General features: G+C 40.7%; 1 protein-coding gene across 32 annotated transcripts; it reads right to left on the bottom strand.

The window, feature by feature from the left end:
- Positions 1–10,365: 10,365 nt before the first annotated feature.
- On the bottom strand, positions 10,366–19,072 carry tesca (tescalcin a). 32 transcript variants are annotated; one of them, XM_048244392.1, is made up of 12 exons: positions 18,842–19,072; positions 16,595–18,562; positions 15,632–16,398; positions 15,474–15,534; positions 15,324–15,368; positions 13,119–13,188; positions 12,810–12,890; positions 12,523–12,662; positions 12,154–12,215; positions 11,949–12,056; positions 11,488–11,535; positions 10,366–11,386 (listed from the first exon to the last, which is right to left on the bottom strand). In XM_048244392.1, exons 5-12 carry the CDS (start codon positions 15,352–15,354, stop codon positions 11,303–11,305), a joined length of 624 nt encoding a protein of 207 aa, XP_048100349.1. In that variant the 5' UTR covers positions 15,355–15,368; positions 15,474–15,534; positions 15,632–16,398; positions 16,595–18,562; positions 18,842–19,072; the 3' UTR covers positions 10,366–11,302. The 32 variants fall into 32 exon arrangements, with proteins under 32 accessions (XP_048100349.1, XP_048100348.1, XP_048100347.1 ...); XM_048244391.1 differs by having other exon boundaries at positions 15,474–16,398; XM_048244390.1 differs by lacking the exon at positions 15,474–15,534.
- Between the last annotated feature and the right edge of the window lie 93 nt (positions 19,073–19,165).

The raw sequence follows: 19,165 nt of genomic DNA, 5'->3' as shown, positions 1-19,165 counted from the left end.
TCTAGTGCGCTCACAAAGGGAGCTCGTCATGCCTATGCTGTAAATTAAATAGCCCGCAACAGGCACTTTCCCTATCACGCTACACTGTTGCGTTTTAAAAGCGAAACTGAAGCCACTGTCTGGGTTTGCTGAAGTAACCTAGGTCCTAGGCTACAGGCTGCATTTATTACAGAAAATCAAGCAACATAGCAAGTAGGCCTAGTCTACACCATTTAGAGACAGGAGCGTTTACCGCGACAACAGCTGTCACTAATTCACACCGTCGTAGGCTGCGCCATTGCACAGACTAAACGGTAAAAAAAAGTTATGATAGCCTACTGGAACCTTCTGCCCTTTTGGATGTGTAGAGTTGTAGGTCTAGGTGCACTTAGTTGTTAGCGATTGACCAGGTTGCTTTTTTAAATGAAATGTGTTTGTTAGGCTAGCGCTAGCCGATTGTAAAAATAGGGAAATTAAAGTGCGTGCCGTGCCTATACATTACACAAACAATCTTAAATCGCGGAGATAACATTCGTTAGACAGGCAAAGCTCTCAGCAGCAACATGCATATAAGAGCCTTAATAATGTAAGAGCACAGCTGGGTCTCGCGGACACTCGCGGTCGCGGTTAACATTAGGCTATATTAATTCAACAGTGACATGAAATGTTTGCTCCGCCACCCCCCCAATAAAAAAGTGTGCCCCCTTGGAAATCGCAAATGCCCCCTCTGTCACTGTACTGTACACTGCCTACTCTGCACCCGGGTCTGCCTTTACAAAAAGCCACCTTTACAAGAGCTATAAAAGAACAAAACACGTTAATACATGAAGGTTGTAAAATAGCACATTTTCAACAAGCTAGACGTCTGCTAGCAACTTACATTTACCCATGCACGTCAGCAGAAGTTAGCCTACTGGAGGAATTTACCTAGCGTTTTGTCATTCAACGTTGACACTTGCTTGAGAAGTTGAAGTAGTTCTCTATCTCCGTTGCTTCGCGCGCCACGGTGATTAAAAATGGTACGGTCCATAATAGGGGTGTCTGAAATCACTTTACATGAAAATGTTCCTACAGTGAAAATAGGAGTTGACTTGTATTGTAGCCAACTGTAATGATATTTTTCACAATATCAGAAAAATTATCTGACCCCCCCAAAACTGATATTTCTGTCTCTTGGGGGTCTTCATTGGGGGGTATAGTACCCCCCAGTACCCCCTGTAATTCGAACTATGGTTCTCATAATTTCATTCAGTAAGCTCTTTTCGACGACCTCATTTGAAAGTAAAAGGTAAGGTCGAATATAGCCTTCAATTGACTAGAATAACGACATTTTAACGGAATGTATGATTGCGTACTAAATAATCGTGTGCTAGACAAAACGTACAAGTAGTAAATGGCTATGACAGAGCCACGAATTCACGCAGCCCGCTTTGATGGACTTAAAGTAAAAACAAAAAGCGAGCTACACTTATAATTAGGCGTATGCGCGGCCACCTGCTGCTCTTATCCAGCCTAATATTTAGTGTACCCTATGGGTGTCATTTCCAAAAATGTAAAATTATCAAATGTATCATTCATAGTGTGTAACTCAGACTAATTCTGATTGTGTGGGCCAATCCATTGGAAGTTGAGAATTTCTAGATTTGTATTAGGCCTATTGTAGATATTTTGAAATCTGGGTGAAAATTTATTTTTTAGTAGTGTTTAATAAATATGTATGTACTGTCACACATGCTGGCTCACGCATATGAAACATAAGGGAGGTCCACGCAAGAGTAACAATAAAGTATATTTATTAAATAATTATAGAAAAGTCAGTATGTGGAAGCTAAAAACTAAAGTGTAGTGCATAGTGTCTAGGGGTATGAGTACAAGTGTTCGACAGCATAACATAACATAAGCACTATAACGACGGCCGAGAGGAGAGGGAGTCCGTCTGGATCCTGAGAGCGGTCCCTTTTAACATCTGGCTCATTAGGACCATTCGAAAGCACACCTGTGCACACCTGCACAGCTACAGCCCCCTGCTGGAAGATGGAAATATTTACAGAACAGGGGCGGGGTTGGTGCAGGTCTTACAGGGTCCTGACAGTACGTCTTTGTACCCCTCTTAATCTTTCCTGTGAAGGATTTTTGAAAATGTCTGAAAGAAACCCTGCCCAAGGTCATCCTGCAGCCTGTCAAGAACACAAAAGAGTGAAGATCAATAGAAGTAGCTCTGTTCACTGCGATATCATTGCTGTCATGGAGAAATTAAGTGATGAGTATGTCCATATATTTTCTTAATCATAAGAATGTAGCTTTGGAGCAGAACAGAAATATTTGTGGAGGCCCTATGTTACAGGGCCAGATAAAGGAGTATTTCCTGTGACACTGCAATACTGTTCACATCACAATTTGTTTACCTGCAGGGTGTCTGATGTACTCCAGTGACAAAGTCACTCGTTTTAGTGTTAGTGTTACACCAAAGTGTTAATTCGTTTTAGTGTAACGTGTAACTGTAATCCAGTTAAACTGGATTCAGCAGTAAAAGTTCACTGTAAAAATCATCTGTCATTGCATATATATATACATATATATATATATATATATATATATATATATATATATATATATATATATATATATATTCTGATATCATGAGAGGCTACAAGGTTCTCAGCGGGACAGTTCAAGCAGTGCCAGGACACCAGGTTAGAATGCAATGAAGGATTTTAATAAAGGTCTTGGGAATTAACAGAAACAGTATTCCAAACTCAATATATATATATATATATATATATATATATATATATATATATATATATATGTGTGTGTGTGTGTATAATAAATGCTTTGATGTCTTTCTCTTCCAGACAGTGGATTGTTGTGACAAGTGGAATGCAGGATGTAAGTTTTTACAGCAGTTCTTCTGTGATAATATCTGCACTTACATACTAAAAATATGCCTCTTCCTTTACTGTTTGAGTGTCAACTGGTTCTCATAATGTTGTTTCTTCTTAACAGATGACGAGACTAGACTTTGTAGAATTATGCTTAGGCATTATTTCACATTTGTCGAAATCTACGTTTAAGAAGTTTAAACCAGTTGTTGTCCAAATGATGGACTATGACAGTTCGAATTACCCCCAAAGAGACAGAAATATCAGTTTTGGGGGGTCAGATAATTTTTCTGACATTGTGAAAAAATACCATTACAGTTACAATACAAGTCAACTCCTATTTTCACCGTAGGAACATTTTAATGTAAAGCAATTTCAGACACCCCTATTGTGGACCGTACCATTTTTAACCAGTGTGGCGCTATAAGCAACTGAGCTTGTTGAAAATGTGTTATTTTACAACCTTCATTTATAAACGTGTTTTGTTCTTTCATAGCTCATGTCACGTCTTCATACATTGAATTACTGGTTACTTACCTGCTACTTACCCACTGAGGCTAGTAAAGTGGACCTTGGTTAGTTACCAAGGTTAGTTAGCAAGATAGGCTAATTCTCTATTTAAATCAAGCTTTACATTGTGGTGAGGTAAAAATCGATTGTCATTTCCAAGGAGATGAACTCCATAGCCTATGTGATTATTCTCATTTTATCTTGAATAAATTATTGTGCCCTTTCGAAATTAGTTTGGCACAAATCCTGTGTTTTTATATTACTGGTATGCACAAGAGGGTCTGATGTAGCTAAGCCTAGGCCACATAACATCAGTGAAACCTGTGGAAACATAAAAAGACCCAAGTAGCCTAGGCTTATTTGAATTTGATTTTAGTTGGTTGGTATTGTTTTTACATTTCATATTTTTAGCTCGATAAATGTAGTTTCATCTGAGAACCCTGATACTATCTTAATGAAACTAGGATTTTATTTTATTCACAGAGACACATGAGGAAAAGGAAAAGGCACGCAGACATCAGGCACTTTTTTGGTGCTAAAAGAGTAAGCAGGAAATTTTAGCACTAAGATCTACAAACAATTACATTAAAAGTGTAGGTGCAGTTAGGTTTTATACACTGTTCATATGTGTTACAGAAAGGGGTGCTCAGCAGACAGGAGAGGCACAGGATGAAAGCTGTGAGCAGGCCGCAGGGAGACGACAGGATATATAAGAACGATGAGATATTCTGTAGCCTACTGATTATCAGTTTGTCGCATGTTTAGACCTTGTGTGTGTTGCATAACACATGTTGCACTTGGTGATCACGGTGGGGATTGATATGGTAGTGGACCATGATGGTCATAGAAGAAGTAAAGGAGCAGTACCCCCCAATTATGGTGGGGTAATTTGCACTTTGGACTATGATGCAACTTACTTGGAGGATTCCCAGCTGCCTCAGACCTCATCTGATGCTGCTGTATTTAAAGGGTAAGAAAACATTTGATGGCTCTTGAAAAACTACAATTTAAGTCTGATTTACAATAGACACAAAATAATTAAACTTGTCATAATTCTAATTTCGTAGGTCTCCTTCAAATGTACCTTTTGTCCGCACGTTACGCGGACAAATTCGTCAGGAGGTCAAGAAAGCCTTCATTGTGACTCTGGAAAGGATTTCCCGAAGCTCTCTGCCCACTGGACTTGGTGCTGATGGGAGAGCCCCAGCTCTTCAACTAGAGGAGGATGACCTTAAAAGTGCTCACCAAGAGACTGGATGCGCGGAAATTGGCTGCCAGTGGCCTTTCTGAGGAAGAACAGATCCTCAAAAAGTCAAGAGATATCACAAAGAGAGTGGTGATTGCTGTTTTGACTCTCATTGAGAGCTCCTGTCTCCATTGCGAGCATCCTGAAGCAACCACTATCCTGTTACATGCACTGGCCAAGAAGATCAAAGTCCTGGCATCTTCAAAAGCCTCTAAAAGCGCACTCCATCCTGGCTTTTCCTTTGGCTCCAGCTCTTTGAAGAAGGTGCCTCCCCTTCTGCTCACCGCTGACTTTAAGACAAAGGCCACCAAGACTGTACTCCTTGTGCTTCTACAACATGTCAAGTGTCCATTTGTGGATTGCACAGGCAAACAACCAAATCTGTTGAAAGCAGAGAAGAAGAAGCTCAAAAGCTGCTGGAGACATGGAAACAGAAATGAGTCTTGCAGCCACTGAATGTGTTGACGATGTGATGCTCCATCTGAATGAAGTTCCTAGCACCAGGGTGGGAAAAGTGAATGGTATAAACAGTATTGCTTCTTCCACTGACAAGACAGGACCAAAGAAAAGGGCAAAGGATTCAAAGTTGAAAATATGGGCAGCAATCTCCACTTTCCTTAAGCAAATCAATGCTGTTCACAGAAAGGGCTGTCAGAGAAGCATTATACCGGTCAGAGACTTGGCAAACAAGCTGCAGGACACAGGGAGAGGACTTCCCCAAGGGTCAGACCCTCTCCCAAGAAACCCTCAAAGGATTTTCATTTAACAGCAGAAAGAAAGAGCACAGCTTCCTCTGATAAACAAAGTTCAAGCGAGAATGTACTTCCAGCTGAAGCTCATTGTGACAAAATGGTGGTGGACCATAACAACACTGAGCCGCAAACCAAAGATGTTGTCAGAAAGGTTAGGACTCTGCGTGTTCATGAAGTGATCAGGAAGGAGCGTTCACATTCACAGGACAGTGTTCTTTACAAAGAGGATATAGCACATATAAGTATAGTATGTATAAGTATATATACTCTTTTGATCCCGTGATGGAAATTTGTTCTCTGCATTTATTCCAATCCGTGAATTAGTGAAACACACAGCACACAGTGTACACACAGTGAGGTGAAGCACACACTAATCCCGGCGCAGTGAGCTGCCTGCATCAACAGCGGCGCTCGGGGAGCAGTGAGGGGTTAGGTGCCTTGCTCAAGGGCACTTCAGCCGTGCCTACTAGTCGGGGTTCAAACCGGCAACCCTCCGGTTACAGGTCCAAAGTGCTAACCAGTAGGCCACGGCTGCCCACGTCCTCGCCCATGCGCATCTACTGTGGAAATAACTCCCACCTTGACCAAAATAACTGAGCCTGAGATAGGGGTGGGTACACCAGTTGCTACAGCATGGTCAGCTTCACAGAAGAAGGAAAAGTGCATGTCACAGAAACACTCTACTACAGCAGAGAGAGCTAAAGCTGATGGAATGGGCCAGGTTTTGACAAGGTTGGAATATTTCATTAACAATGGAGGGCTTCGGCAGTTTTCCTTTGACCTTACCAATGAGGTGTGTCATCTACTGAAAAAGAACACCTGCCAGAGATGCAGCCTGCTGGCTGGCCGAAGCCTTTCCGACACAGATCTGCCAATATTGCAGAGACGAAATGACGCATACATGTTAACTGAGGAGTCATCTTGCACATGTAGAGTGCGTGTCCCAGAAGACTTCATCAAGGGAACCCCGAGTTCTAACGCCCGCATGGCAAAGGAAGCACATGAAAGCTGCTGTGGAGACTCTATGTGTTCCTCTCATGCCCTGGATGAAATGACTAAATTGCACTTGCTGAAAGACCGGCTGGTGAGCTAAATGATGAGAGTGCTTTCTGAAATATTAGCAGCTCGGGCCCAGTCCAGAGTACCAGAGTATACATTTTACTGAGTTGGTGACAAAGCCGGAGGAAGCTGGAATGGTGATCATGGCTTCCGGTGAGGTTGAACTTCCCAGCCCCTGCGCAGGCCAAAGAAGCAAGGTTGCTGCTTGCCCCAACAGCTCTGTTGAGGTGTCTGACACTGACTGGGTTGACATCAACCCATGCACTGGAGAAGAGAGAAAGAAGATAAAAAAGAACAAAAAATCAAATGTGTCTAGGAGGATCAAGGTAAACATAGTCAAAGTTGTAAAGCATACAGTTAAGAACAAAATTATTCATACCCCTGGCAAATATTGATTTAATGTTTTGCATGGCCACATGCCAATAGGTTGTAAGACAATGTGGTAGAAACATGGAATCCAAAAAATATGTTTTTTTTTTAAATCTTTTTAACATTTTTATGAAAAATGTCATGTACACAATTATTCATACCCTTTTTAAATAATCACTGGAAAGATCTTTATTTGCAATCAAAGCCCTTAAAATGGTTCTTATAATACGTACCAAGCTGCTCCATGTCTCCACAATGATTGTAGACAGCACCTTTTTAGCTGCAATCCTGGTTTTGAGGCAGGAACGATTATTTGCCATCACTTTGGCCTTGTACTCACTTTTTTGACGGATTAAGGTCTGGACTCTGGCTGGGCCACCCTAAAATAGGACATTGTTCTCTGTTAACCATTTCTTGACTTGTTTGGCTGTATGTTTTGGATCATTGTATGGTTTAGTGGTCCAATGATGCCTATTGGGACAGGTCTCGTGGCACACTGCCTGATCTTTTCTCAGTGTCAGAATCTCAGTGTAGCCTCTTGCTTTAGTGTTACCATTTACTTTGAGAAGGTCACCAGGTCCCCCCAGTTGAAAAACATCCCAAAATAATACTTTTCTAACCCCCACAATTGAAATGGACATGGTGTCATTGGAATGTAATGTTTCTTTTTTATGCCAATCTCAGGCCATGTCCCTGGGTCAAAATAAATTCAGAGAAAGCTAAATTCTTTGTCCAGGTGTGCCTTATAAAGGTTTAGCTGAGTTGTGCATGTTTGGAGAAGAGTTGGAGGAGATATTCAATATTTGCCAGGGGTATGAATAATTTTGTTTTTAACTGTATATACTAAATTATAAATGTAACATGTATTAACCCTTTTGTCAAGGGCTTGTCCCAAAAACTTGAGTTTACATGGGTGACCAAGTAAGACTACTGCCACTGCTGCATATAATATGCTGCATTATTGAATGCATTGTGATGTAAAATGGTTCTTTGCATTGCAGCGCCTCTCTAAGAAAAATGCTGTGTCCCCAATGGTGCTGACACAGGACACCAACACATCAGCAATAAATCCACAAGAGGGTCATTTGCAGGAGGATCCTTCATCTACAGCTAGAGTTGGACATAGTAACAAAAATAACAATGGATCTACATACATTAATTTGTCAGATGCCTTTATTCAAGGTGACTGATGATTTTCATTCATTTGAGCTTATATTATTGTTTTGTCAATAGTAATAGGCAAAGCAGAGTATTGATATAATAGGTGTTCTCTAACATGGACAAGGCCTTGACTTGAAAAACAAACAAAAACAAAAATATAGCTGCAAGCAGCAATGAGGGGGCCAAGCAGAATAGGCCGGAGTAACCACGGCGACAAGATAGAACTCAGCAGACACTCGCGATCAACACTTTCAACAAGTGTCACATCAAACATAACTGATTTTGTAGGGCTGAAACAGAGCTGAGTATTGCCACTGCCTCCGCCAGCCAGCCCCCGCACCTAATCACCCCTGCCCGTCCCACCTAATCAGCCCTGCCCCCGCACCTAATCACCCCTGCCCGTCCCACCCCGTCCTGCCCCGCCCTTCCACGCACGCATTAGAATGAACTGGATGGAACATGTCATCAGTTTCACATCCAAAAATAAAAGATCACATCAGCAACTACAGATCAAAATGCAATATTGCTAATCGCAGCACCCACTACAGGTCAAAGGTCAACACATTTTTTGAGCGTCCTCCTAATGGGGGCATGAATCTATGTAGTTAAGTTTGGTTATGATACATGGCAGGGTTGCTGAGATATGAGCTCACTTCCTGTTTGGCGGCTTCACTGCAAATTTCGATTGGCTGTTACAGCCGAATGCTTCTGTCAATTGTTCCAGAAAGCAATGGTGAAATTAATCATGCGACTGTCCCTAATCGGTGTGCCAAATTTCACAACTTTTCACCAGACGGTTCTGTGGGCTGCCATAGACTTCCATGGCAGAAGAAAGATGATGCGTAATAATAAGAAAACGTACAAACACAATGGGTGCCTTCGCAGCTCCAATCCTAATTTGTGGCGAAGCCGCCAAACAGGAAGTGAGCTCATATCTCAGCAATCGTTGCATGTATCAAAACCAAACTTGGTACATGGACTCATGACCCCATCAGGTGAATGCCGAAGACATTTTGTGACCTTTGACCTCTAGGGTCACTGCAATTAGCAAAAATGCATTTTGCCTTGTAACTTTTGACGTGCTAGACGTGAAACTTGCTTTGACAGCTTATGGCCATACGTCTGATTGCAGCATTGAGCTAACAGCATTTCGTTGCCATGGTTACTCCAGCCTATCTGCTTGGCCCCCTCATTGCTGCTTGCAGCTATATTTTTTTTTAACATTTTCAATAAAACAAATAAACTATATGTTTGATGCTTTTTAATGACGTGCAGCACAGATGCATTACAAAAAAATACCACATTGGGGTGCCATTTCACAATGAAAAGTTACACTAGTACCCCCAGTCTTTTCTCCCAAAATCAAATGGCACAATCCATATACATTAGCAGTTCTTAATAATGCATAATATGGGTTCATGGGTTCTATTTTCATGCACAATCAAATTAAACATGTTAACTATTGATAGTAATTACATGCCTACCAATATACCAGCTCCCAAGACCATGACAATACACTGTCTCATTTTGTTTTCTTCATCAAATGCATTTAATTTGTACATGTTAAATAGCATTATGTTGATTAACAAAATATGTTCAAAGGGACAAATGAATGGAAGGTCTTGAACACATCCACACAGTCCACCATGTCCATATCCAGGCAGACTAACAGACTGACTGACAAATACACAGACTTCATCCCAAAGAAAATTTAGGAACATTTGTTAAAGCTTTTATGCATCTAATATATTTAATCTCTTCAAAAGTATTCTCCAGAACGAGCTAGTTTTCCCCCCTTTACGGTCTATGCGTGCGAGCAGCGTGTATGCGCTCCGCTTCTGTTGTTGTTTAAAGACTAAATGGGAAACGGATTTGGAGCCAAAGGCTAAAATTTAACGCAGCTACAATTTGTAAGATATCACCAATATCAATTTAATGTTACATATGTATGGCTACATACATTCTTAAAATGGTTCTGGTCTAGACTTAAATATCGATTGAAAACTTCACAATAGAGCGTGTTTTTAGAGCGTGATATGCAGGCGACCTGTTGGAGACCACTGCTCTAGTCTGTAGTGAGCAGTTCAGCTGTTTCCAAAGATACAGAGCTCAGCCTCAGGCATATGGTTGATTTGTTTTCCCACCTTTCCGCCTGGTATAACTTGAAAGCTTATTAGACCATGGTAGATAAGTGACTGGCTGGAGCTAGGTACAGTCACATGACTCATGGAGTTAAAAAAAAAAAAAAATTAAGGATCATGTATGAAAATCCATTGTGCTTGCATGAACCATTTTAGTTTCAATAGTAGCATGCAGACTGATTGCTGCTTTCTTGAGGACTTAACCATACCCCATACATTTGGAGACAGAAGATGAGTGTCAGGGCACACAGACTCAGGAAACAAGGTTAGGATCAATCAAGTAGTTTTAATTTGTAATCAACCAAAGCAGGAGAATTTAAACAAGGTCTTGATGTGAGGTTAACACTCAGAAGATCCTGACTTGACAAACAAGGCAGTCCAACATAAAGGCTCCAATCTTGCAAGAGTATATCATCCAATAAAAAGAGTCCAATAGAAAATGTCCAACATAAAAGTTCTACAACCTGGGACGTAGCAGGAAATTCCAGAAACGAGGAGCTGGGTTGGGAAACAAGGTGCAGTCTGTGCGCTGGAGTAAGTGTCTCCGTTGAAGAGGCCAGACGGAGAGAGCAGAGTGACAGGGGTTTATATAGGCAGTAGGAGATTGGCTACAGGTGCTGGGGAGTAGCAGACGGGAGATTGGATGATTGGGTAATCTGCTGACTGGTGATAGGATGATTGGGGAATTAGTAGACAGGGGAATTAGATTGGGAGATTGTTGGAGCAAAGCGACGAGGAGGAGAGACTGGTGGAGAACCTGGTGGTGTCGTGACAATGAGTGTTTTGTTTTTTTTTAGGAACAAAAACAACAAAATGAATTACTGTATTTAATTCACATACAGGTGTCCCTCAATAATATAATACTGAGCTTCAGTTTACTTCCATGGCACTGGGGAAATCAGTCCATGAAAATGTCGTTTCATGTGGGCTACTTTGAACTCAGCACAAAAAAAAAGACAAAGCCCCTGAATGCCAGTCTCACTCTGAGAAAAAATTTGACTAGCAAAAGGTCATGTGAACTTCTTCAAGCAGTTGGGCTGCCCGAGGTGTTTACATAATTCTGAAGCTGTATGCAGGCACAACGAGGGCAATGCCAGTGGAAGGAACGAGGAAGACGAGGGGGGTGGGGGCATGGATGCTAAATTTAGGGTTTCATCTGGGAGAATATCGTTGTTGCTGCAGACAAACACTACAGGAGAGGCCTCATTTCCCACAGCGCATTGTAGTTGTGTCCATCTGCAGGAAGCGAACATTCATCTTTGTCTCAATCTGTACACCTTTTAGTATCTGTAAAAATGATTAAGGGGTTAAACATTAAGTCACATTCCCAGAGATATATCTATAGAATCATAATAAATGTTACAGAAAAAGAAAGTTGTATAACATACCTGCTGAAATTGTTCAAATGTGATTCCTTCATAGACTTCATGAGGCTCCTGAAAACAGAAAAGCAAATGGACTGCCACAGTTACTCCCAAGAGGCTGTAATAGAGTCCCATATGAATGGCACGGGCACACTTTACTGAAAGTCCACATCGCCAGGTGCTCAGATTCAACAAACTATCTGTTGGCACTCTGTTATAACCACAGTTTATGGTTAACGTTAAGGTCTGGGGTTAAGAAGAATTGTTCAACAACAATTTTACATATTTAACTGGGCGGACTAAATGAAAGTGTTTGAAAGTGTTACAACTAGGCCTACTATATTTGAGACATGATGATGACACCTCTTCATTGGCAATAAGATCTCTTCTAATGGTCCACACTGTGCAACCTGACCCAAATAGCACTTCCATCTTTAGTCTAGTTCAACACCATTTGAGTTATGAGAATGACAGGGTGGCAATACCATGTGTCCAACTGTTATTCTCGCAACCTCCAACATGGCTGCGTCAGCAATGGCTAGGGAGGTGTCTTGCTCAAGGGTTTCACAAGTGGAGAGAAGTTTTTCAACCAGCTGCAGAGAGACAGGTTCAACACACACCAATTAGGGCCTGAGGTGTTAAGAGATGAATCATATCATGGCTGCATGCAGACCTCAATGACTGACTCACGTGTCTGTACTCCTCAAGTGTTATGGTCCCGTCATTATCCGTATCATGCATGTTGAATAGAACTAGAGAGGTGGGGAGAAATGTTCAAATAAGTGTTTTGTTCAAGTAAGTGCTCTGGTTAGTGCCACACCACTGACTCTATCATGCTTGTACCCTAAGGGGAGGCTCCTGAATAAAGCAGGATATAGACTTGCTTGTGCCTTCTAAAGGAAGAAAGATGGATTCTTTTGTGTTGTTTACAGACAAAAATCAGATGTTGGGCACAGAGGTGATAGGGTGTGGTGGGTGGCAAATAATTGAAAACAATAAAGCCTTTCTGTAAGATTTGAGTATGGTTTACTGCCATCACAGATATAATTCTATTCTTACAGCGAAGCTTCTCTGTCCTCACGTCCTCTGTATCTTCATCTGTGAGCTTCTTATTTGGGAGTTTGAAGTGAGACATCACCATCAGGAACTCTTCAAAACCAATCTCCTCAACTAAACCCACCTCATGCTTTCCAAAGTTTCTATAGGAAGAGACACAGCATGCTATAACAAGATCATTGTCTGTTATCTCTTTCAAAAAAAAACATTTGGTGTTTGCCTGTGCTGGAAAATGTACCATGTTTTCTAGTTTCACACACTAAACCTGGTTCCCTGTTGTTATTACGTACCTTTTGTCAAAAAAGGCTTTCACAATTTGGCCCTTTATTGGGTTGAGAGAAAGATGAGACACCTTCTCAAAGTCTTCCTGTCTGTAAAATATAAGAACTAAATCTTTCAAAATGTCAACTTCAAGCGTATAGATATTTGAACAACCTTTTAAAGGTAATTTTGCAATCATTTCTTTTTTTAAGGATTCTTAATTTGTTATTTCATTATGCATGGACAAGCTTCAAAAATTAAATAATAATTCAATCTGAATATAGGGCCTTGGCTTTTTTGCACAATATGTCATTAAATATAATGTCATTTATTGGTACCTTAAAGTTTCTTGATGGTTGGTCAACCACTTGAACCTTTGGTGCAAGTTTTTGATCTGGTCCAAACTGACTGTATACAAAGCAACACAGCAAATTAGAAATGTTATGGTTGGAAACATTGACTCTGTGTTTATTCAACAACCTTTCCTCCTGAATGCGCTGACAGGCAGAGCCATGCTATAAAATCTGTGCTTTCTCTCACAGTGACCTGTTTTTAGCCTGCACTCAAAAATGCAATTTAATAATTAACCACTCAGATAAAGATAATGGCTCCTTTTGTCCTCAGTGACCTTATCTGGTGACTAGCAGTAAGAAACTCAATAACTTAAAAACTATATGATAACCCCGTGTTGTGTAGAACTATCAAGTTAACACACACACAAATGCAATGCTATTCAGAGAATCTTTGTCTGAGCATTTACGTATTTAGTCATCAAAGGAATAGTTATATGATGCATGATAAGCAATTCAAGAAGTAATGCCAAATCCTTAGGGAATAGGCATACACAGAGCCATATAAAGGTGGCTCTGGGCATACATACACAAATTCACCTCATGTAACCTCTTAAGTGGATTGGGCTTTTAAGAGTATGTGGACATATCACTGGCTGGACACACTGATATATTATTTGATGCCAGCAGTCCTCTATCATAAATATTATGCTTTTGTGGGGAACTATTGTTTTCATTCCATCAACACTTGTACATTTTGTCAAAACAGTTTTTTTGGTTCAGTAAATTCCAGAAGTCACAAGGAAGATCAGCATTAGTCTTTCTTTCGACAGTATCAGGACACAGGTCAGAGAATAAGGCAGAGCAGAGGCAGAGTAGTCACTTTAGCAACTAATACAAAGTATTTAAGAAGTGCTACATCCTAAAGTTAGAGTAGCCTAAAGGAGTCCGTTTTTCAAAATCTGTTTTTTTTTCCCCTTGGAAAACAATCTGAGCGCCAGGCTATGAATACGTGCGCGGGTCTGAGGACGTGTAAGGACAATAAATTTACAGTCAGTATGAGACTAATAACTGACAGAATGTTGACACGTCTTGAAGCAGTACTTCCTAACTTTCCACTTAACGAATATGTTCTGGTGTCAGCATTAAGACTATTACAACTGACACTACACTGGATTGTTAAGGACAAACGGTAGCCCTGCGTAATATTTCGAGAAATCGGAGACTTCCTAAATAATGTAGCGTAGCCTAGCCTACTTTGCCACATTTAGGTTTAGCATATTCCACAGATGAAAAAAATAAACGAGTGTACTTACAACCAGTCCTTTCTGCAAGATCTTTAAACTCATGCTCAGATTGAGAGGCTCCCATGTTGTTAGCCAGTGACAGAATAGGACATAATGTGTCGCGGGGCGTTGGACTGGCAGCCGCAGCAACAGGTGAGTCAGTGCGTATTACCATCACAAACACTGTGGAGCTCCAATACAGTGCTGATAAGACTATCTTTACCAAAGTTAGTACAGGTTATTGAACAACATGTTTTTGAATAAGCACAATGTGGAGTTTTGGTCTATACCTAAAAAGCCTGCAGATCTGATAAAAGTTTTCAAGCATGCGTCTTTTGGCAAAATTGTCGGCCGTGTCATTCTGTGAAGGCTTGTTTGGTGAGAGCAAACTGTTAAATTGTTGGCGTTGCGTTTGCATTACCTGCTGAGATTGCATCCTCAGAATTATATCATGGATGTTTATTTATTTATTCAGTCCAAATGCTTTACAGACTCTTTATTACCAATCTCACATAGACTACTATGAATGAGGCTGAAGTAGTTATCTCCATATGAATTCTCTTTACTTCCTATAGGACTACTATGTGAGTAAAATTTGCTTGGCAGTTAGTTGTATTGATGGCACACCAAAGAAGATGCAAAATAAGTAGGTTATGCGCCTCTGCCCTCTCATTCTGTTGTTCTCTTTTGCTATGTGTGATAGCACTTTTGCTATGTGTCTAGGCCACTAGAGGACAGTATGGTTGCATGGAGATGGAATCAAGGCAGCACTGAGGGACTTGACACACATTGGACTAACAGCAGACACAGAGATTGAAGGATATACAGTATTGTGAAACTATTAAGCTTTATTGACCATTGGCATGTCCCGTGCATCCTCTTGAAGGAATTCACTGAAATTTCAGAGTTTGCACATGCCTTCAATGTAGATCTATTCAATTCTTAATTTTCCAGAAAATCAGCGCACCTATAGCACCAGCAAACAGAGCCCCTTTCATCCTGCCAGTGGTTGCTATGGGGAAAGAATACGGGATGGATGGAATGGAAAAGGAAGAAAAGCCAAAACTGACAAACATAAAACAGCTCAAACGTAGAGACAAAAACTGCAAACCTTTACCAGAGAGGGTTGAAGCGGAGTTAGTAATCAAGGATCTTTGCCTTTACACTGAAACCATGTGCTAGCAAGAGGAAATATAGTTGGCATGAATATCACTCATAGTATAGGCCTCATGCTTACTACAATCAGATACAATCAGAGAAAAAACCTGCGCTCACTCATGGTTGATCCAACCACCTGAGCTTCCACTTCTACATGAGGACTGTCAGGTCTGACATCTCAATCTCCATCACATCCTTGAGCTGGGCGGTCTCTTTGACCTTGTCAGGTCTGATGACCCCAGTCACATCCTTGAGTTGGGTGATCTCTTGGGCATTCTCAATTCTGATGACCTCTGCCACACTGTCCAGTTGGGTGATCTCTTTGGCATTCTGAAGCCTCACTGTCTCCACCACCTTCCCAAGTTTAAAAGATGCCTGTCCTGCCTCAGACATCATGACCTCCTCAGTGTCATTAATGATGATGACCTTTTCTACCTCCTCGAATTGGATGTTTTTCTTACTCTCCTGGAGCTCGATGTCCTCTTCCACATCAAGTTTGATGACCTCCTCATGAACAGTGCCTGTTTCCATTCTCTCAAAGCTGACCTCCACCTTGTCAATCTCACTGTTGACTGCTCTGTCCACTGTCTGATGTAGGTCTGAAGTTGTGGTCAGTGATTTCTCCATGACTTTCACCTCAAGGTCTACACATCCACCTCAAAGTCATCACTGACCCTCTGCTGAAATAACAGAATGATATAAACTGCGCTGAAAAGTCTGCACTGCCTCGCATGTTTCAAAGCAAAAATTGCCTTTAAGAAACAGGCCCCTGAGAACTTCCCAGGAATCCAGCTTTCACTCCAAGCTCCTCTGCTAGAGACATTGAGCTCTCCACAGCTAAGATCAAAGTTCCATCAGGATTCAGGACACTTCCCTTTCTAATACTACAAGATAAGAAAACTTAGAAATGAACATTTTCATCAGAAAAATTATGAAAATACATACATCAATGCCAATTCCAGTTGACTCTCAATGTGTGTGAACATTGACTTATGTTACAATTTCCTTATGTATTTTTTTTTTTTGGATTAAATACATTTTTTGAAACAGTGTTATACACAGTAATCATGAAAATCTCACCTTGTAGATAGTCTCATCCTGACCATCAAGCTGCATACTTAAGAGCTCCACTTGTTGCTTCACAAACAACAAAATCCACAAGATATTAGTGAAATGACCAAAAACATCATCCTTGAATGTGATATTTGTATCAGAAACAGAGAAATGTAGAAACTAAACTACTCCACACTTCTGATAAGGAAACATCTTATTTAGAGCAGAAATATCTGCAGAGCCTTGATGAGTTGATTCCAATTCATTCATTTTTTCTCATCTCCCTTTTGTGCGAAAAAGTCACATATCTACAGCACACACAACAAGCACAAAATGTCATCAATGTATAAGCATTAATTAATTAAAATGTAATTATGCAATATCTGTAGTTTGTGTCAAAATATAGTGTAGTCTCACTGAGGTTACCTCATTGGTCATGATTTCAGTTTGGTTCTTCAGGGCCTCAATTTCCTTTTGCTGTAGACTTATTAATTCAAAGTCAAAGATTGCCCTATACTATGGCACCAGTAATAAATCTACAATGTTCACTCACAGTATGTTGTGTAATTTGGAAAAACTGGTCCACTTCCCGAATCCAATTAGCAATTTATCACTTAACTATTTACTAATTAGCACTCTGGAAGAAGGCGTCCGAAGGAGACAATGCAGACAGGAGATCTCTGAAGACTGTTGATCTTTATTCACCGTATTGCAGTGATAGTCCAGCCTAAACAATGTCCAGACCAGTCATCAAGCAATAGGGTGAGGTGAGATGTCATCAGCTGACGCCCCCCGATGAGATCCGACTTAAAGATGTCTGCGGCCTATCTTTTATACCCCTTACTCTTAGAGTTGTGCCCTCTCCTCTCGCCATTCTCGAAAGACCCCTTTTGGCCAATCAGCATCTACCAGGGTTACGAATATTGGTGGAAACAATTTTCCCATCATGCATAACAATATATGCAAACTGTCTAGTTCTGGGTCTTTCTGGTTCTATCCAGTTGGGTGTAAGCAGGGCTTTATCTTGTTTACTTCATAGCATACAATGTCTACCTGTTACTTGGCCTTGCTCTTATCCTCACCAGCTGGCATCATCCTGGCCATCATATGAAAGGCATAGTGTCTACTGTATCCTCCTGCACCCCACTCCTTGACTGCTGGTCTGGTCTGTTCAAGATGTGTACAGGCCTTGAAGTCTCATAACGGCAGTAATATTAACGCTTATAAAACCATACATGCATCCTTTAAGTCATTGAAAAACACCACAGTAATACACAACAATTGAATGGGTCACAATGAATTTAACTGTACAAGCTACACTATTCAACAAATCCCTTTCTCATGGCATAGGCCTATTTAGGGAGAGAACTTACAAGCTGATTGTTGGCCATCTTGCTATCATCCAGGCTCCCCTGCATCTCGTTAATTTCCACCAGCACCCGGGCATTAGTCTCTGCTAACTTATTATGCCATAATATTAAATTTAGAAATAGCAGTGCAAGAGTACATCCTGAGCAATGAATCAACAGAACTTATAAAGAGGTTAAAACTGAGACAAATGTTCCCCTCAAGTTGTTTTCTCAAGGATGTATTCTCAATTTCTACGGACGCTTTGGAGTCCTGGCTTGCATTCAGTGCCTGCTGCAGGTTGGCATTCATCTTCATGAGCCTCTTCCTAGAGTGCAGCAGATTCATGATGTACGCTTTCGCCTGCATATTGCTACACACACACACACATACAATTCACAATGTTTAGACTGCGTTAATTCCAAATTCATTATTGAGAAAGAAAGAAAATTCACAAGTCTAGGAAATCCCAGATTTCTTTTTCATCATACAGGGCCTCTTTCTTCTGAGGACTTCTTGTCTGTAAATATACACAGTTTGAAAAGGAAAAACCATAACCTGATGGATCAGATTCAGAAGTAGCTCACCAAAATTGTATGGTGATCCATATTTCACCTACCATCATATCCTCCCTCATATTCCAGGGAACTGCAATGATCAAATGATATTTAGGTATGAATCAATTACTTTATGAATGAAATTAAATAATCGAATAAATCAAATTAAATTATTCACTTATTCAAGCTATTAAGGTCACGCCAGATTCAGAGCTTCACATTACCTCTTTGGCACCACATTAATTCTAGATGATACAAGTTCTTAGTTATGGTTAGTCAATCATTAATCATCAATCAACAATCATCAACGAGACCTCCGAATCAAGGGCCATACCGTGGGCCTAATATTCCCGGTGACAGACTTCTTTACCTCGCTCAAGGATGTTTTCGGACATCAACTTGCCAGCATCGCTTGTCATGTGTTCAGAAAAGCGAAGTCGATCGAGGCCGACTGGCTGAGAGAAGCTTCTTCTCGGCATTGTTCAAAAATATTAGTGGATTGACTTGAACTGTAAGGCTAATTTCTAATGGCTACGAATTGACAGTGTTTACACGCAAAGGAATGCAAATGCAAATGGTTCAAGTTGTCTAATAAAGTTGTCAGGTTTACATAAAGCTTCCAAAGGTACCATTATGACGTTGAATGAACTTCATAATATTTCAAATACGTCACAACAGAAATGTTAAATCCTTT

Source organism: Alosa alosa, chromosome 5 (assembly GCF_017589495.1).
Source record: "Alosa alosa isolate M-15738 ecotype Scorff River chromosome 5, AALO_Geno_1.1, whole genome shotgun sequence".
Lineage (NCBI taxonomy): Eukaryota > Metazoa > Chordata > Actinopteri > Clupeiformes > Clupeidae > Alosa > Alosa alosa.
The sequence above is the reverse complement of the archived record's forward strand: the minus strand, read 5'-3'. Positions and strand labels throughout refer to the sequence as shown.

Excerpts from the sequence above, each read along its gene's own strand:
- tesca (XM_048244361.1), bottom strand. The coding sequence starts at position 14,531 with ATGGTAATACGCACTGACTCACCTGTTGCTGCGGCTGCCAGTCCAACG. Across the intron at positions 12,663-12,809 it reads AAAGCCTTTTTTGACAAAAG|AAACTTTGGAAAGCATGAGG; the intron begins GTACGTAATAAC and ends CTCTTCCTATAG. Across the intron at positions 12,057-12,153 it reads CACTTGAGGAGTACAGACAC|CTGGTTGAAAAACTTCTCTC; the intron begins GTGAGTCAGTCA and ends GTCTCTCTGCAG.